At 43.8% G+C, this 21,149-nt stretch overlaps 1 protein-coding gene across 2 annotated transcripts in view; it reads right to left on the bottom strand.

Moving 5' to 3' along the window:
• The window catches only part of LOC109400767 (uncharacterized), a 51,518-nt gene that overhangs the window by 3,751 nt on the left and 26,618 nt on the right, over nt 1-21,149 (bottom strand). The window contains exons 7-8 of one of the 2 annotated variants that reach the window (XM_062846830.1): nt 19,701-20,003; nt 18,629-19,587 (exon numbers count right to left, since the gene is read on the bottom strand). In XM_062846830.1, the coding sequence (XP_062702814.1) occupies nt 18,629-19,587; nt 19,701-20,003 (1,262 nt within the window). Of the gene's footprint in view, nt 1-18,628; nt 19,591-19,700; nt 20,004-21,149 lie in introns of both variants that reach the window. The other variant, XM_029860439.2, reaches the window with a different exon arrangement.

Here is a 21,149-nt window from a genome sequence, read left to right as displayed (position 1 = left end):
GGCTTGCCGAGTTGGATAATTACGACAAGTGCTGGAAAAATCGAGTTCTGCACCGAGTGGCGTACAACGTTTTTTGCAATTTCATAAATCACCCTTGAGGATTTTTTCAACAAAACTTTTTCATCAAACTGTACACCGATGTTCATAGCCAATGTTTAAGAAAATCTGATCATAATAGGTTATACTGTGCAGTTGTCACAATTTTTCATAACTGCGTCCTGAAAGCATCAAGAAGTTGACCAAAACTGAAAACAGTGCTGTAATGGTTCATTACGCAACGCAAATCAGTGCTGTAATGAATCATTACAGCACTGTTAATTAGGTGTGGGAAAGTAGGCCTTTTCCTGTCAGATTTGCGTGAGGTAAAACAGCCTATTACGATGAGAAATTGCAAAAAATAACGTGCACTGGATCAAACCGGTGACGAGCATCAAGTTTGTCGTTGTAGTTGCAGAAATTGAACAGAAAGCGCTCAAGTTGAGAGCGGAAATAGCCGAGATGGTGGAAAGAGACGAACCAACCAAGGGCTGAAAGTCTCTATGGATTACTGCACGAATTTATTCTGGCCTGCTTACTCTCACAAGAAATTTGACGTTTGAGCGGTGTCGGCACCTCTCAAACGTCAAATTTTCTGTGAGGGTAAGCAGGCCAGCATAAATTCGTGCAGTGGACCATAATAAAGATAAATCAATCAATAGTCGAGATGTCTCTGGCGGAAGCCAAGGACGAGTTACGGCAAAACATTAGGAAACGCCGAAGAGTCAGCGCAATACTCGCTCAGAGAAAAGGGACAGGGACACGCCTGGTGAAAAGGAAGTTTCAAAGAAACAGAACATGTCGGCGCAAGTAATCGGACGATGACACACTGTTGAGTCAGTAAACAAGAAAGAAAAAGCGAAAAGAGAAGGAAGAAAAGAAGAAGAATCAGAATGCACAAGGAGGTCGTGGGGCTAACTCTCCAATGCTCAATGTCCAAGAACTCACATCGTTCATAATACATCGTGGACGACACGGTGTAGAATGAGGATTTTCCGTAATTCAGTTCCCATTGAGATCCATTAGCAACTCCTATCCCTATCTCCGTGTGGCCCCGGCCGGGTTGTGAGCCACTTTAGGGAAAATCGGGTAACCAGTCCCGGTGGAAACTTTCGTCGTAGGCTGACAGGGAAAAAAGGTTTGCTTGTAGCTGTCAGTGGTCGCGGAAAAAGTAATATGAGTAGAGAACAGCTTCACCAATGATACAAGTACGGTCGCTGAGGCTTTTGCTGATCAATTTGCCAAGGTGTCTGCAAACGCAATTTCAACAAATCTTTCCTGCACGCTAAGTCATTGGCAGAAGCTGAGTTCTGCTACTCACTTGAAGACGAAGAGAACTTAGTCTAGTAATAGACTACATAAGGATTTCAGTAGTAAAAATGGCTCGAGAGCAGCTTGGCGCAGCTACACTTGAAGATAGCTGAAGATCTGATCCGCCATAGGTAGTACCTCGGCTGCAACACTAGGCTTGGCGACTCCGAATCACAGAAACGACTGGTACGAGGGCTAATGTGAACAGTTGAAAAACAAGAAGAATGCAGCATGGGCGAAAGTGCTGCAACACCGTACGAGGGCAAATAAGGCACGTTATAGAAGGCGCGGAACAGGCAGAACCGAGGGCAGAACTTAGTCCTGCGGAGGAAGAAGCGCCAGCAGGAAGAACGAGATCGCGAAGCGATGGAAGAGCTGTACCGCTCTAAAGACACACAAAAGTTCTACGAAAAGCTGAACCGCTCGCGCAAAGGCTTTATGCCACAAGCCGACATGTGCCGAGACAATCACGGGAATCTTCTCACGAGCAAGCGTGAGGTGATCGAGAAGTAGTGGCAGCATTACGATGAGCGCCGCAAACACCGAAGGTGGCGTGTGGTAACAGATCTAGGAGTACGTGCGCAGGACGAAAGATTTCCAGCCTTTAACCTCCAAGAGATTGAGGAGGTTGGCCGGATGAAAAACAACAGAGCCGCTGGAGCAGTTCAACTACCAAACGAGCTTCTAAAATACGGTGGAGAAGCACTACACTGGGTCATTACCAAAATTTGGGAGGAGGAAGTATTACCGGAGGAATGGATGGAAGGTATCGTATGTCCTATCTACAAAAAGGTCGACAAGTTCGATTGCGGGAACTATCGCGCGAGTGGAGCGGACCTGGTGTGATGGTTAGAACACTTGACTATCACGCTGAGGACCTGGGATCGAATCCCACTCCCGACAAACTCGCAAAATGTGAGTTCTTCCTTCGGAAGGGAAGTAAAGCGTGGGTCCCGAGATGAACTAGCCTAGGGCTAAAAATCTCGTTAATACAGATAAAAAAAAAACTATCGCGCGATCACACTACCGAGCGCTGCCTACAACTCTCTTAAATTTTATGCCGCCGTCTATCACCATTTTCAAGAGAGTTCGTAGGGCAATATCAGGCAACCGCCCCAAGTAACCACGGTGCTGAAGCCTTATTGCATGCAGATATACGGTGTACTTAGAGCAATCATTACTTTACATGCAAACTTAAAGTTGATTTAAAGTGGGAATGGGCAATTATGCGACTGCTTCAAGATTATACCAGTATAATCTTAATTTGATTCTATAAGTGGAAGTGGGCACTTTAAATCAACCTTAAGTTTGCATGTAAAGTAATGATTGCACTAAGTACACCGTATATCTGCATGCAATAAGGCTTCAGCACTGTGGTTACTTGGGGCCAGGTGTTGCAGAAATGCCGAGAATACAACGTGCCCACACATCACTTGTTCATCGATTTTAAATCGGCGTAATCGATCGAGATTATGCACGAATACAGATGCCCGGATAAACTGATATGATTGATCAAGGCGAGTCGAGTCCCTTCGAATCTCGCAAAGTGTTACGGCAAAGTGATGGTTTTTCGTGCTTGCTGTTCAACATTACGTTAGAGGGTGTAATAAGGAGAGCGGGGATAAACACGAGTGGGACGATTTTCACGAAGCCTGTTCAGCTGCTTGATTTCGCTGATGACATTGATATCATATTACAGCTCATTAAGGACAGACTTGTTAGAATCCCAAAATGGCCGCCACAATGGCCGACTTTGGCACCTACTCACGATTTCGAGCGCACAAATCTCTTCTCAGCGCACCTGATCTTATTTCAAGCTTATTACAAGTGAGCAAGAACAGAATAGTAAAATGCACTCTTGTTTGAAGCATGCTTCTTGAGATTTGTGCGTCTGAAGTTCTGATGCACTGTTGAAGCGGGATTTTGAGACGTTTGTCCTTAATTTGAGACGATGGCGGAAACGTACATCCGACTAAAGAGTGAGACCAGGCAAATCGGACTAGTCATTAATGTGTCGAAGACAAAGTACATGTTGGCAAAGGGCTCCAGGCCCAGGGAGGATTCACCACGCCCGCCATCCCGAATTTCTATCGACGGTGATGAAATCGAGGCGGTTGAAGAATTCGTGTACTTGGGCTCACTGGTGACCGCCGACAACGACACCAGCAGAGAAATTCAGAGACGCATTGTGGCAGGAAATCGAGCTTACTTTGGACTCCGCTGAATTGGCTTCTTTAGCGGTGTTGAGGTAATTCCATATTCTGAATCTGTATGCAAAACTGAGCCGAAATCCAAATTATCATGAATTTTGGTGCCCGGGAACCTATTTAAAAATCAATTTGAAGTTTGTATGGGAGCGATTTGCCGAATCACCCCTCGTCGCATTTTGTACTGGGTGGAGCTGTCAAACAGTTACCCAGCTGTCAAAAGGTGATTTCAAAAAATCTCTTTGAAATTGATTTTAGGTACCAAAATAAAGTTCTAAAAATCTGGAAAAAAATCATAGTGGCTTAGAAAAAGGTGCTCTTTCGTATAAAATAAAAAAATCGATACATTTTTCTTAATTTAAAAACCCAATTCTACGATCGAACAAATTTCGCCGTCACACGAAGTTTACTATCTACAAAACGCTGATCAGACCGGTAGTCCTCTATGGGCACGAAGCATGGACCCTACGTGCAGAGGACCAAACGCGCCTTGGAGTTTTTGAGCGGACTAAACACTCTAGAACCTCAATAAAATGAAGTTTTTAGAATCTTCTCAGGCGCTCTCAAGACTTCATTGGTAGCTTCTCTACTGCTGGAGTGTAGCACTGCTATACTGCCCCCACTCGCATAACAGTCCCATTAGAACCCAGCAAAGATGGGACTCTTATGCGAGTGGGGGCAGTATATCTGGTAGCAGAGAACCTGGTCACTCGATTCCCCTCGGTGACGTAACCCGCTGGATCAGATGGACCTCGAGGAAAACGCGGAACTCAATCTGGCATCACAACCAGGATGCGTTACTCCGCAGGATTAAGAACGATACACAAAGAGACGAACCAGCCAAGGGCTGAAAGTCTCTATAATAAAGCTAAATCAATCAACGATACACAAGAGTGGAGAGATGTGCCAAGTTCTCAAGATCAGAAGGTTCTGACTCGGCTGCTGAGAATCGTATACACTCGGCTCACTCATGGGTTAAGGTTCGGTGACAATACGGCCTATAGTCAGAGACGCGGACAAATATTAGAGATAACACCCATACTAATCGAATGTCCAGGAATTGAGGGCGAAAAACGGCGTAAGCGGTTCCATATGGAAAGTGTTGCCGAACGACTGTAACGCTGAAAAGGCGGGTATTAGTGCTCTATGGCGCTATCGAGTGAATTAGGGCTTTCGTGTTCTATGACGCTAGAAGTAGAGAGATAAAAAGTTTGAGGGCTAATTTTAAGAGGCGTAGCTACCTACGATACGCGATATATCGTACTTTGACAAAGTACTGGATAAGGCAGTACCAAGACTTAAGGGGCCATTAGACTGTTTGTCATAATGACAAATATTTGCCATTGAAGTCCGACATTTATCCAAGGTTGCTATGATTCAGGCTGTGTTGGTCATTTGTTGGGCTTGTTTGACCAAATATTTGTCACGTCTAATGGGACCTTTAGAGGTTAGCTCTCTAAGTAGTGAAGTTGAACCTGAAAGAAAATGACGACGGTGTCCATCATCAGGAGCGGAAAGGTCAACAAGAGGAACTGACTCGCACTTAACTTTAATTCTCGGGAGTGAGGAACACCAGCCTGAGGTATCCAAGAAGTCGAAGGAACGAGTGAAATAGACAGAGAGGGAGGAGGACGTTAAGTGCAATGTGACGTCAACACTAATTGGTTTTTATTGGACAGCAATTCTCCAACGTTATTGACGTCAGGACCTGGCGCTAACATCGACTCTAACCATTGGTAATGGTCAAACTGTGCCCAAAAAATTTTCGTCATCAACAATGTACGGGACCGTTGCGCGTCCACTCTGACCGGTACGTAATTCGCTAACTGCAACAACTGGCAGGCGTCAAACGGACGCAACCAAAATGCACTTAAAAACATCGCATTGCAGCTACTGTAGTGCATCCGAAAAATATCGCAACACAGTTGACGTTTCATTTTTGACAGATAGCGGTACGAACTTGCAGTTAAAAAGCATTGCAGTTGAAGCGTTTGTATCCAGCGAACGTCTACTGTAGTTAGAATGCATACGAAGTTGCTTATGGATAGGCAAAGAGAGCCGAAAGAGAGAAGGAGTTGTGAAAAAAGGAGTGAGTTACCAACGATCGAGACCACCCAAACCGAACGAGCATCATAAAGCTGCCGCATCACATTATCACACCAACGTGGGAAGGGACAACAATACCGACCGATTCCAACTAGATCATCAAAGTATCCCGAATTCCCAGACAGCCTTGCATCCGTCGCATCTCATTACCATACCGACGACATCACACGCACCTGCATCGACCGAGCAACTTATTATCACACCTACGCACCTGCATCGGCCGAGCATCCTATTTTCACACCCACGACATCATACGCACCGGCATCACACCACAGCGCACGCATCAGGATGACACCGCCGACTCCCACGCCACGGAAAGAGAGTGGACAAACAAATTATTAACTAACCCTAGATTATAAAAGTGCTAGGTCGTAAGAACTAATCACTTAGTTTTACTTCTTCTCTTGAATAAAACGTTTACTGGCGCCCGAATAGGGACCGTGGTTCGTAAAGTAAGATTTCTTCGGTTTGAGACAAGTTAGGTTGTGCACAGTGTTAGAACTTCGTGACGCCAAACTAGTTGTGAAGTGAAAACGTTAGAGTGATCGCTCCAGCTTTATCCGAATATAATCCGAAACCAAACGCAACCGCAGAAGCAGCCGTGTGGAGGACCCCTTAGTAGAAGCGACCGAGGAGGACCCGTCATCAAAAAGGACACCGTCGCCACACTGGGAACGTTTGGAAGGCAAACCCGGTTCCACCCCAGCACGTCTCGCTGCACCCGGCAGAGCTGGCAACCATAGGGAGTTAATAGGATTTCATCAACCAGGCACGCGATCCCGACCTTCATCGTCCTTCCGTCAGAGGCTCAGGAGTTGAGGCAACAAATCCCGCAGTCGTGTGGCATACCCGTACGATGCTTGGAATTAAACTACTCTTCTGGATCACCAGCGTAAGCGCTACGTTCCATATTCATAACTTGAATGACAGCCCATTAGCTATAATTCCACTAGGAAAGGCTCAAGTAAAAAAAGGATATATCAGAATCATCCATCCAATCGACTTATCAGAAATTGAACAAACTATAGCAAATATTAATGATATAATCCCTCAATACGAAGCATATAAACCACTGTACGATTTGATAGAAACCCGAAATCATAGATTACATGATTCTTTCATTAAGCTAAAACCACGGAGTCGACCAAGGCGATGGGATCTCATCGGTACCACATGGAAGCTGATTGGGGGTAGTCCAGATGCAGAGGACTTACGTATCATCGAAAAATCCTTGAACGCGCTTACAAATGAGAACAACAAACAAATCATGATAAACAACGTCATCGAACAGCGACTGCATAACATAACAACTATCATCAACAACGTCATCAGAATCGAAAAAGATCGGACCCACACTTACACAGTAATGATCAACCTCTTAATCGTACTTTTCCAAATTGAATCCCTACAAGAGCAAGTAGACGTGATAGAGGAAGCAATTTCCATGGCCAAACACGATATTCCAAACAGCAAAATATTTAACACAGAAGACTTAAACGCTATTTTGGACTACTTAAATTCGCAGGATGTTCACGTGCCATCATTTGATGATTTGATGTCGCAATCAACAGCGCAAGTAGTGACAAACGCCACGCACATTGTCTACTTGTTGAAGGTTTCCCAACTCACTGACCCTAATTACGAGTTCATATATGTCGAGCCCTTAATTAAATCTGGTAAGAGGGTAGTTTCACAACATAACTACTTCCTGCTAAATGATTCAGACGTATTTGAACTAAATCAACAGTGTAAGAATAAAAACCAACACTTCATTTGTGACGATCACCAGATAAGCCCAACTACTAAATGTTTATATCAGCTCATAAATGGCAAAACGGCTAACTGCACATTCGAGAAAGTTTACTCGAACCAAGGTATCATCAAAAGGGTAAATGATGGAGTAATTCTTATAAACAACGCAATAGCCGAAATACGTTCAAACTGCAGCGACAATAACCAAACTCTCAATGGTTCATATTTGATTAATTTTGAACGTTGCGCTCTACAGATCAACGGTCAGCTCTACGTAAATGAGGAGACCACAATAAAAAGACATTCTTATCTTCCAACAACAGGGATATTAGTGAAAGAAGTGGATTTGATCGACACCTTACCCATGGAATACCTGCAGAACATCACCCTAAGCCAACGTGAACAACTCCAAACGGTGAATTTAACATCAAGAAGCTGGATGACTGGAATTTTTGGTTCCATAGGAGTGTCAACGGTAATTTTACTATCGCTCTTTGGAAAATTTGCTCTTTATCTCTACAGAAGGCGAAAAGCAAGAATCAACGTCGAAATATCACGCAACGTACTCCTTCAGGACGAGCAACACGAAGAGCTTCGCGGACGAAGCAACTTAAGGAGGGAGGAGTTACCAACGATCGAGACTACCCAAACCGAACGAGCATCATAAAGCTGCCGCATCACATTATCACACCAACGTGCGAAGGGACAACAATACCGACCGATTCCAACTAGATCATCAAAGTATCCCGAATTCCCAGAAAGCCTTGCATCCGTCGCATCTCATTACCATACCGACGACATCACACGCACCTGCATCGACCGAGCAACTTATTATCACACCTACGCACCTGCATCGGCCGAGCATCCTATTTTCACACCCACGACATCATACGCACCGGCATCACACCACAGCGCACGCATCAGGATGACACCGCCGACTCCCACGCCACGGAAAGAGAGTGGACAAACAAATTATTAACTAACCCTAGATTATAAAAGTGCTAGGTCGTAAGAACTAATCACTTAGTTTTACTTCTTCTCTTGAATAAAACGTTTACTAGTGTTTATTAGAGTGGGTCATCGTTTATATGGAAAAACAAAAAAATCATACGAGGTATCCCATCAGATCAAAGCTTTTTTGATTTCAGGACCCAAATAAGTGTGCAAAATTTGGGCACGATCGGTTATGTCTACGTTTTGCGCATCGCGTTTGAAGTTTGTATGGGGTTTTACATGGGAAAACACGCTTTTTTGCATTTCTCTTATAACAAGCTCGATTTTTTCTAAAACCATGGAACCGATAAAGTGAAAGCATAGCCTAGGGTGTCCTGCAAAACTTTATCGAAGACCGTGAAGTGATCTGATGCTTATGAAAAAAGTTATAGCGTTGGCATTGCTTGGCGAAACAGCATGATTTTGTTGCTATTGTTATTCCTTTACATGTTAAAACATAAACACATGCATGCGGTTCGTTGGTTATATTATCGTCGCACCACCAAATCGAAGTCGTCGCTTGAAGTGTTGAGTTTTATACTCAGTGGGAACAATCACCACCTGAGGGCGTGTTAAGGAATAACACTCAGTGGGAATATTCACCACCTGATGTCAAACTCCTTATCAAACTCAGTGGAAACTTTCCGACCTGAGGGCAGGTTCTATTGCATGAAGGCTGTGGAAGTCGCTGGGGAAATCTTTCTTATTAGCGTGATTCCAATGGATAAAGAGAAAGGAAAATGTCCTTCTCTCTTGTCCTCTCGGATACGCTGGTAAACCAAAAACAAGCAAGTTAATTCTAACACTGCTTTTATTCTGTATACATCGGAGTATTCCAACAGGGAAGATCAATGACTACATTCGTGCTTGACACTACCCTACTATCTAACTCGTACATGGTCCATTAGTGATGCGTACGCTGTCTAGCCCTTGCGACCGCGCGATATGTGCTCTAATGCTATATATGTCAAATTATGTAAGTTCTTCTTTGGCTACCTGTCTTTGTCGGTGATCATGCGCGCGCGAGTTGGATTTCGATGTTCGTCTGTCAAATGGGGATAGGGGGAGCTAGACTGAAATGCCCTACTGAAAACATAGTTGAAAATTGCACATTCAACACTTCCCCTCAATTTTCAAATTAAGTAGATCTACGAATTCTTCAAACTTATGTCGTGCCACAGGTTTTGTAAATATGTCTGCTTTTTGCAATTCGCTACGGACGTATTCTAGTCTTAACTTCTTTTCGCGGATTAACTCTCTGATAAACATGTATTTAATATCGATATGCTTTGTACGTTGATGACTCCTAGGTTCTTCGGCGATCCTGATGCAGGGCATGTTATCCTCATTTATGGTGAATGGATTCGATTCGATTCCAATCTCACACAATAAATTGGACAGCCATACACCCTCCTTCGCTGCTCCACAAAGCGAAATCAGCTCGGCTTCGGTGGACGATAAGGTTACCATTGTCTGCTTCTTCGTTGACCATGACACCAGGTTGCCATAAACTGTGAAGAGCGATCCTGAGATTGAGCGTCGTTCGTCCTCATCGTTCGCGAAATCGGCGTCAGCAAACCCTTCCAGTGGTGCCTCGTGATGCTGCCGTTCGTATACCAGGCGGAGGTCCTTAGTGCCTTGAAGATACCTCAAGATACGCTTGAGCCCGGTCCAGTGGATATCCTGTGGTGAACTCTGGAATTTAGATAAAACGTTCACAGAATAGCATAGATCTGGTCTGGACATTAATGCCAGGTACTGGAGACAACCCAATAGAGCTTTGTATGGCTCGTTGGTCAATTGTCCATCAGTTTTCGACCACCTAGCGTTTTGGTCCATGGGTGTGCTGATTGGTTTGCAATCTTGCATTCCGAATCTGCACAATACCTTTTCAACGTAGGATTTTTGTGAAATTGTCAACCCTCTGTCATTGTGTTGGATATCTAGGCCAAGGAAATTGCTCACTTCACCTAAATCCTTCATCTTGAAATGGTTGAAGAACTCACTCTTAATCCATTCTATATCGCGAATGTTCCTTCCAAAGATCAAAATGTCATCAACATACAATATTATGTAGAGATTTCTTTCTCTACATATATACAGACAAGTGTCTGATTCAGTATTCTTGAAACCCAAACATTTGATAATTTCATTAAATCTCATGTTCCAGCTGCGCCCTGCCTGTTTGAGTCCATACAAGCTTTTATTTAACTTACAAATCTTCGGAGGATTGTCTTCATCGGGTGGCAGTCTCATATAAATCTCCTCTTCCAGGAATCCATTGAGAAATGCTGTTTTAACGTCCATTTGATGGATATGCAGCTGATTCTGAACAGCGATAGACAACAAGGTTCGTATGGTTGTCATTTTAGCCACCGGTGCAAAGGTTTCGCCATAATCCAATCCCGGACGCTGCGAACAACCTTTTGCAACAAGGCGAGCTTTGTATCGCGGTGAGTCATCTTCCATTTTGATCGTGAAGGTCCACATTGAATTGATTGCCGTCCTCCCGTTAGGTATTCCTTCCACTATGGTCCAAGTTTTATTTTCACGGAGTGCTGTCAATTCCTCTTCCATTGCACGCTTCCACTGATACCAATCGTCACGCTTCTTCAATTCATCGATCAACTGCGGAACTTCCCCTGAATAGTGAGATAGTACGAAACTAGTTTCGTAGTCACGGAGCCAATTTGGGCGATGAGTCATCCTCTGATTGTGGCGTTGAGACATAGGTTCAACATCACCACGTCCTGGATTATTCTCGTTCCCATCATCTTCCGCTTCTACAAATTCCTCTTCATCGTCACTACCACCAATATTCTCTAGGATTTCCAAAGCATTAATTGGATCAGCGGATTCCAGTACTGGTATGTCGGCCACACAAAAGTCTTTACGCGATTCTTTAGGTAGTGTCGGTTGGGAACTGCTGAAGGGAAAAGACGATTCGTCGAAAATTACGTCCCTTGACACAACGACCTTCCTCTCGTCATCGTCCCACAGCCGATACCCCATCGGGGCATACCCTATCATAACCAATGATTTACTTTTCCCATCCAGTTTCGAGCGAAGATGTTTATCGATGTGTGCGTAGGCAGCGCATCCAAACACTCTTATTCGACTCACATCGGGTTTATTCCCAAACCATATTTCGTAGGGAGTTTTGGAATCAGTCAGCGCATTTGTCGCGCTGCGATTAGTGAGAAAGGCCGAAGTATATAACGCTTCACCCCACAAATACATAGGAACATTTCCTTCATGCATCATGGTTCTCACTTTATCCATTAATGTCCGATTCATCCTCTCACTCACCCCATTCTGCTGGGGAGTGTAGGGTACAGTCGGCAACATTTGGATTCCCTTTTCTTCACAGAAAGCTTTGAATTCTCTACTGAAATACTCTCCTCCATTATCTGATCGTAACCTTGAAATGTTCACAGAAAATTGGGCAGTGGCCAAAGCTTCAAAATGCTTGAATTTATCCAGGACTTCACTCTTGTACCTCATCAAATACACAAAAACAAAATGTGTGTAATCATCTATGAATGTCACGAAATACTCATGCCCATCATAGGTACTCTCGGCCATCCGACCGCACACATCCGAGTGGACCAATTCCAGTGGTCTATTGGACCTTACCTTGAACGACTTGTCAAATGCTTCCCGAGTCTGTTTCCCCATGATACACGGCTCGCAAACAATTGGATCTTGGCCCTTAGCTGATGGTTCTAGATCCAACCTCTCAACCATACCCTGTTTGGCCATCTTCCACAAACAAGCTTCATTCAAGTGTCCCATCCTACAGTGCCATAACCTTTGCTTTTCCAAAACCTTACCCAAGCACACGCTTTCGCTGTCCGGATACAGGTCCAGGTGATAGAGCCCATTGACTCTCCTCCCTGTTACTAATACAAAGCCATCTCTGTCTCTGATCTCGACTCCACCATTGCGAAACAGAATCGACTTACCTGTTTCTTCAATTTGAGACACAGAAAGGATATTTGCATTCAAGTCAGAAATGAAAAGCACATCGTAAACTTCCAAACGCTGGCGTTTATTATTTCTCAGTATGATATCTCCCATTTTGCAACACTTCAGCACTTCCCCATCTTTGGCTGTTCCGACCTGTAGCTCCGGGGCGTCCCAGAGGCGGTTAAACAGCTCGATGTCGTGCGCCATGTGACGTGTTGCCCCCGAATCAAGTATGATCGGGAACGGAACTGGCATCTTGTCGAGGTCCATCTCGCGCACCCGTCGATCGCGAACGGCGTCGACTGACTCTTCGGCCGCTGCAGCCCCTGCGTCCTGCACAGGCAAAGGGATTTGCACCATAAAGGCCCCCTCTTGCCTTGCGAGCAGTGCTACCGCGTCCCTCTCGTTGGCGTTGTTCCGGTAACGTCCGTCAGCTTGATCACCAGCGCGTGCACCTGCTGCATTTGCGAGCGGGGCCATCCGGCGGTTGTTCACGTCGTTTCCTTCACGTCCGTTGGCTTGGTTTCCGGCGCGTGCTCCTGCTGCATTTGCGAGCAGAGCCATCCGGCGGTTGTTTCCGTTATTTCTTTCGTTCCGTCCTTCGCCGTTGCCACCGCGTCCTCCCGCTCCTGCGGCACGTGGAGCTGGACCGCGGTTGTCCCCCAAGTTCACGGCTCCCATTCTGCGCTCCATTGCCAGGCGACGACGCCGGGCGAAGCAGTTGCGTTGCTTGTGGCCAGGCCGGTTGCATTCAAAGCAGACGGCCATCGTTGCGACTGGTTGGCTTCCTCCTCGGTTCACACTTTTGTCCGATCGACTGACGGCTTGACTTACGTTTTCTTCTGCGTCGAGATTCTCTGGAGCTGCTCCTTTGTCATCCGATATACTTCTTCTTTCCTAATCACTGACAGTGCTCCCAACACGTGCTTAAACTTGTCTGGAATAGCCACTAATAATGTGTCAACCACTTCTTTATGTGGTACGGCCTCTTCCATACTGCCCAACTGGCGAATCAGTTCAGAGTGGAGAGCGAACAGTTCCTTCAGTGATGCGAAGTTTTCCATGCGCAAAGTATATAAGCGAGCACGCACGCCCAGCATGGCTGTCGTGCCATGGCTCTGGTACAGCTCGACGAGGCGATCCATTATTTCTTTTGCGTACTGGCATTGGAAGACTTGCCCCATGGCATCATCGTCCAGTGCCATCCAAAATTCGTTCACGGCTGCGTCATCCTCTTTTAGGCGTTTTTCTAACTTAGCTTTGCGAGCAGTTTCTTGATCTGCTGTCTCGTTAGCAGCTGGCTGCGCAAAGTCTTCTTCCGGAGGGATTCTCTCCAGAGTGTGCAATAGTCCTTCGTATTTTAAGTGTTGTTCCATCCGTTTCCTCCAAAACGGAAAGGATTTTTCGTCCCCTTTAAATAGAGGTACAATTACCCTCTTCAACCGTCCGTCCATAATATGTTACTGAGAAAAAAAATCAAGTATTCAAAAACGGTTTTCCCAGCGAACCGTGGCCTGGGTCCATAACCTGTTGAGTTTTATACTCAGTGGGAACAATCACCACCTGAGGGCGTGTTAAGGAATAACACTCAGTGGGAATATTCACCACCTGATGTCAAACTCCTTATCAAACTCAGTGGAAACTTTCCGACCTGAGGGCAGGTTCTATTGCATGAAGGCTGTGGAAGTCGCTGGGGAAATCTTTCTTATTAGCGTGATTCCAATGGATAAAGAGAAAGGAAAATGTCCTTCTCTCTTGTCCTCTCGGATACGCTGGTAAACCAAAAACAAGCAAGTTAATTCTAACACTGCTTTTATTCTGTATGCATCGGAGTATTCCAACAGGGAAGATCAATGACTACATTCGTGCTTGACACTACCCTACTATCTAACTCGTACATGGTCCATTAGTGATGCGTACGCTGTCTAGCCCTTGCGACCGCGCGATATGTGCTCTGATGCTATATATGTCAAATTATGTAAGTTCTTGTTTGGCTACCTGTCTTTGTCGGTGATCATGCGCGCGCGAGTTGGATTTCGATGTTCGTCTGTCAAATGGGGATAGGGGGAGCTAGACTGAAATGCCCTACTGAAAACACAGTTGAAAATTGCACATTCAACATGAAGCACATGCGAAGTTGCAGCTGCGAAGTAAATTTGAATCTATTTTTTCTGTTGCGCATCATTAAGCTAATTAAGAGCTACACTATGCACTAATCCAAATTGAGTTGCGACATTTCTAAGTAGGTTAAAAACAAATTTTCGCACGTTCGGTCACTTCGGATTTCAAGCAAAAGCATAATAACTATTTTCACAAGCATCGGATCGCTTTGCAGTCTTCAACAATTTTTTTCAGAACATCCTAGACTATCATTTTACAGTATTGGTTAAAAAGTTTCAGACAAACTTTTTCAACTTATGACAAAAATGCAAAAAAAGTATGTTTTCCCATACAAAATCTAATACGAATTTAAATTGCAATGCGCAAAGTGTAGACGCAACCGATCGTGCTCAAATTTTGCACAGATACTCAGGACCCGAAACGGAACCAAAAAAACTTTGATCTGAGAAAACGGTTCCGATGACCCACACTATTGTTTATGGTGTAACTTCGGAGTCAGTTTGGCTTTCTATTCCGCAAAATCGTTACTTGTTCTGTGGCTTAGTTGGCCGGTCTAGCGAATACGAAGTCGTGGGTTCGCGCCACCAGAACGCGAGTTATCAAAAAAAAAAAACATCTCGATTTGTCAAAAATATCAACATAAGGCAATCCATGAGACAGATGCGATCAGCTGATTTTTTTTGTTTACCATTGACCAATCGAAATTCCTGTGTGGTAGTGGTTTGTGTTCAGATTTCCCGTGTTGATCTATCTGTAAGAACTTTGTTAACATCTTTTGTTCTCACGTATATGGATAGGCTTGCATTAGGTTTCGTGAGACATTTTTTGGACAACTCAATGTATTTTTGACAATCGATGATCGGGGTGACAGATGAACACAAAGGAATAATTTGTTAAGCACCGACGACACTTGACGAAACTTTGTTATTATAATAAGTTATTTAATATTATTTAATTAATATATAATAACTTTGTTATTATAATAATTATAATAAGTTGTACTCAAACTGTGTTTACAGTTTTGGCTGTCACCCCAATAGAGTTAAGAAACTATAGAGGACGAATGTCGCTGCTGTTCCCTTTGTTCTCGTTCGGAAACATGTCGGGTATCTATCTGTCAAACTGCATACTTTTTCGCTTTGACACTTATAGCCCAGCCTATCTCCGCCAGCAAGAGATGTTTCGGCAGCGACGCCAGCGACATTCGTCCTCTATAGTTTATTAACTCTATTGTCACCCCCATCGCGAAAAGTCGTCATGCACGCTTCCGTCAGAATACCCATTTTTTCATTGCTATCTCTGTCGCTCTTCAAGAGGCTCCATTTAAAAATACCCATTTTCAGGTTGGGCGGCCCAACTCATAAATGGGTATTTTTAAATGGAGCCTCTTGAAGAGCGACAGAGATAGCAATGAAAAAATGGGTATTCTGACGCGAGCGTGTGGATTGCCTTATTCTGTCGCATTGCTCTCTAATTACAAGTGTGTGTCCAGCTCAGAAGGACGGCTGAACTCTCTACACTGAAATAAATTTTGTTGTGGAAACTACCGATTCCATAGTAAAATTACTAACCGTACCTATGATTCTCAACCGACAACAAAATCTGTTCAGGTAACTGAAATATGCATGAAATTACAATGATTTGTAGAAAATTCAACTAAAAGTGTAGTCGTCTCAACAACAAAACATTGTTAATTTTTCCTGGACACGCATTTTACAACACAGTGTGGTTAAAAATACAATGCTCATTTGTTAAATTAAGATTATTTTTAGTAATGTTAACTGCACTGCTAGTTAAGTTGACAATGTTTTAGTAGAATTAACTGGAAATTGTTGTCGGTTGAGAATCATAGGTACGGTTAGTAATTTAACTATGGAATCGATAGTTTCCACAACAAAATTTATTTCAGTGTACAGTCGAGTCAGGTACGAGACACTGAAGACAACTTTACAGTTGAGGTCGAAATACATATCTGTCATATTTAAGATGGAGACACATAGTTCGAATTAAACGGAACACTATTTAACTCAATTCTCTCAAAAAAGGATTGTTCATGGTGTGGGCTTGGGTTCAGTTTGGCTTTCTGTTCCGCAGAATCATCACCGACGAACCGACGTGACAGTGGTATTTCACAACAATACCCCCCCCCCTCCCCCCCAAATTTAATGATCGGCCATTGAAGCAGGCGAACGCTTCTGTCAAATAAACGCAGACTCAAACTTTTTCCTACAGTTCCGAAGCAACGATCAACCGAGCCGGTTGGTCTTCGGGCTCAGAAAAGAAATCAAAGTTAAAATTAACTTATTACAAGAACTTAAACACTACAAAACTTAATAAAACATATTTAAACAAAAATCATTTTAAAACATCCACCGATCCAAAGATTGGTGCCTAAAGACGAATTTCGTCAAAAACATCTAAAATAATCGGGTTAAAACCGCACATTCAAATCGGCTGGTCGTCAGCCGAACTGACAGAACACGTTACGACAAGACTTGGCAGTATACACAGAGAAAAATTTCTACTCAGTGGCTGAGTTGGTCTTACTCAGAAATCGAAAAATCCTTTGTTTTCTTACTCAGTTTCCGTTAAAAGTGGGACAACCCATTGCCAATGGGTTGTCCCACTTTTAGCCGAAACTGAGTAAGAAAACAAAGGATTTTTCGATTTCTGAGTAAGGCCAACTCAGTCATTGAGTAGAAATTTTTCTCGGTGTAGTCTTTCAGTAGACTGGCCAACCTTGAGGAAAAAGAAGAAGAAGAAACTTTTTCCTATATGAACACATGAAGGTTTGGGGTCAAGCTATCAAATCAACGCGAACCGTTATAGAGGTGGCGGTATTGTTCGACTATTTTTCATCATGGTGTGGGACATGGGACAACAAATTTGAATTTATTTGTACTAGCTGTCACATCGTTTTGTCTCTGGAATCATTACCTGTTCTGTGGCTTAATTGGTTAAAGCGCCGGTCTAGCGAATACGGAGTTGTGGGTTAGAATTTCACCAGAACGCGATTTTTCTTACAAATTCATCTCTAAATTTGTCAATCAGCAACATTCTATGCCTTCTGATCAATTACAAGTTTTTCCGTACGATTCTCTTTTATTCACAGATATTCCACTAACAAAGAATTCACAAATGAATCCAGGACGTTATTAGGTACGCTATTGACCCAAGACGATCTTAAGGGATTACAGAGGGTTTCAGTGGCATTTCATGGGACTTAAGAGGACTTTCAGTGGGCGTTAGGAACGTTGTAGTGCGTCTTAGGAGCTATCATGAGGTTTCTAGGAAAGTTTAAGGGGGCTTTAGAAATTATTTAGGGCGTCTAAAGGGTATTTCAAAAGGTATAAACAAAGTTTAATGTCATTACTCGAAAGTTTGAGGAGCTTTTCACTCTCTGAACTGAAACTCTCATACAATAACCATGAAAACACTTCTCTCAACGTCTCCCAAAAGACTTTGATAAGCCTGGAAATTCCCTGAACGGTCCCAAACATTCATGAAACCACCTTAGCTCCCCTGCATCTCATGAAACTCCATGAGACCCTTCAAAACGTCTCCTTGAAATGCCCTCCAAATCTTTTGAAAATGCACCATCCCCTTGAACGTCTCTGAAAACCTTAAAAACGCCTCTAAAATGTCTTGAAACTCCCTGAAACCCACTTCAAAAGCACCAAACATACCTGAGACTACCTGAAACGTTTCTGAAACCTCTAAAACGTCCTGATACCCCCTGAACGCTCCTGAGGCACCCAGTGAATCCCTTGAAATGCTCTAAACCGCCCTGAGACTCACTAGATCCACCCTGAAATCAACTCAAACATCTTCAAATCCAGATCCAGATCTAAGACCCCCTAAATCAGTCGTGGAACCCCTTAAACACTCTGAACATTGAAATGCCATGAAATTTCTCTGATGTGTTCTAACTTCCTCTGAAACGCTCCGGAAACCCATTGAAAGGCCAAAAACTTTTTCAATCCTCTGTTTCCTCCTAGACCCTGTAGTCTCGCGTAGGTTTGCGCTTCTATAAGATCAAATTTCTCTTCGTGCATTCATAGGCTTTAAGCTTAGAACTCACTAGGAAAGTAGGTATTGAGTTTTCCTAGAAGATTCAATAATAATCCACTTACCTGAACCCTGGGAAAATGGCATTGGTGATCCGGTACTCGTAGTTGGCAAAGTGCAGCGACGCACCCCACGCAATCCGACCGATCCGGAAAGCGCACAGCTTGCGCCTTATCATGCTTATCATCCGGCCCGACTGGTCCTTGATATCGGATATGTTCACCGTCTGCACGGGCAAGTGCTTGACCTTGGGGACGCCCGTTTCGCTCGTTAGCATCCGGTAGCTGTTGCGGTATTCTTCGTTGATGATCGGCTTCGGAACCTTGTGGTTGTGCGTCAGGAACTTCCGCCAGTTCTGACTGTTCTCGCTGACCGTTTCCAGCGTGGCCATACAGTTGACCTGTTCCCGCAGCATACAGTCCCAGTAGTGGCGCTTCCGGTTGTGCCATTTCAGCTTATACAGATGACCCTCGTGGCTCAACATCTGCTCGGTTCGTTGGAGCTTCACCAGCTGGACCGATCTCGATGTGGAGGGCTTCTTATCGGATTGGCTTTGCTGCTGGTCGGGCGCTTCAGCTTCCGATTGTTCGTTGGTGGCTGTAACATTCTGAATCTCTGCGTCTCCATCGTCCTTTGAGGGAGTACTCGACTCCTTGGCTGCTTCATCATCGGAAGATTTGTCTTGTGGTGGACTACTTTCACCATTGCGATGGGGACTGTTTGAGTCTCCGACTTCATTATCATTTGAAGACTCTTCTTCTGGTGATGGATCTTCATCGTTTTCATGGGGAGTAGTCGGCCCTTCGGCCGACTCATCATTGGAAAATTCATTTTCTTGTTGCGAATCCTCGTTGTCCGGTAGATTCTGATGGGGCTCGATGGACACTGCAATGGGATCTTCCGCTGCCGTTTGGTCCAATTGGTCATCCTCTTCTGGTGTGGCAGATTTTTCAACGTCAACAATAGCCGTTTCTGGTGGATCTGTGACCTCGGTTGATTTCGATTTCTTAGTTAAGAGATCGTTCTGCTGAAAATGGAATTGATTACGTTATTAACGAGTAATACTTACGTGTTAAAATTGCGAGAATATTATTTTTTTTAGGGTAGTTACTTGACCCTATTTAAAACAGAACTTACCTCGTCGGAATCGCTGAATACCCGTTTAGGCGCAGTGGGCGACGGGCCGTATACTCGGATGGTTGTTTTCGTTCCCGTACGAGTTGGCAGCGGTGGTGCGGTTGGAAGAACGTGTCTTTTCGCGGTCGTCCCAACAAGAGCAGAAGGACCGCGGGAAAGAATGTTCTTCCGTATGACCTGGGTCTTGCCGTTGGGAAGCCTCCGGGTCGTGTACTCACTGCCAATGATTCTTGACACTACATCGGCATCAATGGGCACGATTGGTGGAATTTCGTCGTCGTCTTGAAGATCGTGCAGGCCGTCCTGGTAGTTGGGGGGAGGTAGAGATATAGATTTATTAACTGTGCCAAAGGCAGGGATGAAAAATGTCACGAAATATAGTGTAAAAAAATGTCATGACATCTTTTTATTTTTCACCATTATCGATGCGAATGTCCGCTCGTTTGTATCATCAATGAGGATATTTCTTCATGATAAATACCTACTTTTTAAATGTCCTTCCTATTTGAACTGCCGTTCTACGCATAGTGGTGCCATATTGAAAGGCTTGTAACTGAGAAAAACACGATGAAAGTTCTTCGAATGAGTGTAATCAGTTTCGTACCTTTTAATTCTGCCCTATGTTTCTTATCCTTTGACAGATACGCGTATTTGGACTAATTGCTCAGTATTGTTTATAGTAAAAATTAATACGTTGGGAGTGACTTTGTTAAGAAAGTTAATGTCACTCCGTCGAGGCTCTTCTTCCTAGGATGGGACGAAGGTATTTAATTCTTATGTCCTGACTCGAAAGCCTAGGCTTAAGTGCCATTACTCGCTCTCTTTTTCCAAACTATTTATGTGTTTAGATATCAAAATCTGCAGGTGCAACGGTAGCTACGATTTGTAATCTATCATGTCCAGTTGTAAGTCTTCTAAAAGTTCAATAGACAGTATCAGATCGGTCGGGATGTCCTAGGTCATCCTAACTTTTCTTGAGTTTAGATCCTAAAGTTACGGGTGTAATGGTAACTTCTTTCATTATAAAAAGCTTCGACTTGTGTTCTATCATGTCCAGTAAGTCTTCTGGAAATTCGATAGACAGTATCAAATTAGTCGGGATATCCTAGGTCATCCAAACTGTTCTTGCGATCCTAAAGTCTACGGATGCAACGGTAACTTCTTCCATTATACAAAAGTTCCTTCGAGAAAATCTGCATTAGTTTTTTCGGAAATTTGTTTAGGAGTTTCCTTAAGAATATCTTCTAACAATTACTTTTAAGAGTTCCTTCAGCAATTACTGTAGAAGTTTATTTTTTTTGAAAATCCCTTTGGGGATTCCTTCAAGAGTTCATTTGGAAATCTCATAAGCAGTTCCTTCTAAAATTTCTTCAGGAGTTTCATCGCAATTTCGACGATTCTTCCAAGTTTTTTTTTTTTTTGAGAATGCTTCTGGGATTTTTTTCGATA

Source organism: Aedes albopictus, chromosome 1 (genome assembly GCF_035046485.1).
Source record: "Aedes albopictus strain Foshan chromosome 1, AalbF5, whole genome shotgun sequence".
NCBI classification, from domain to species: Eukaryota; Metazoa; Arthropoda; class Insecta; order Diptera; family Culicidae; genus Aedes; species Aedes albopictus.
Note: the sequence above shows the minus strand (reverse complement) of the source record. Positions and strands in the feature narration are given on the sequence as shown.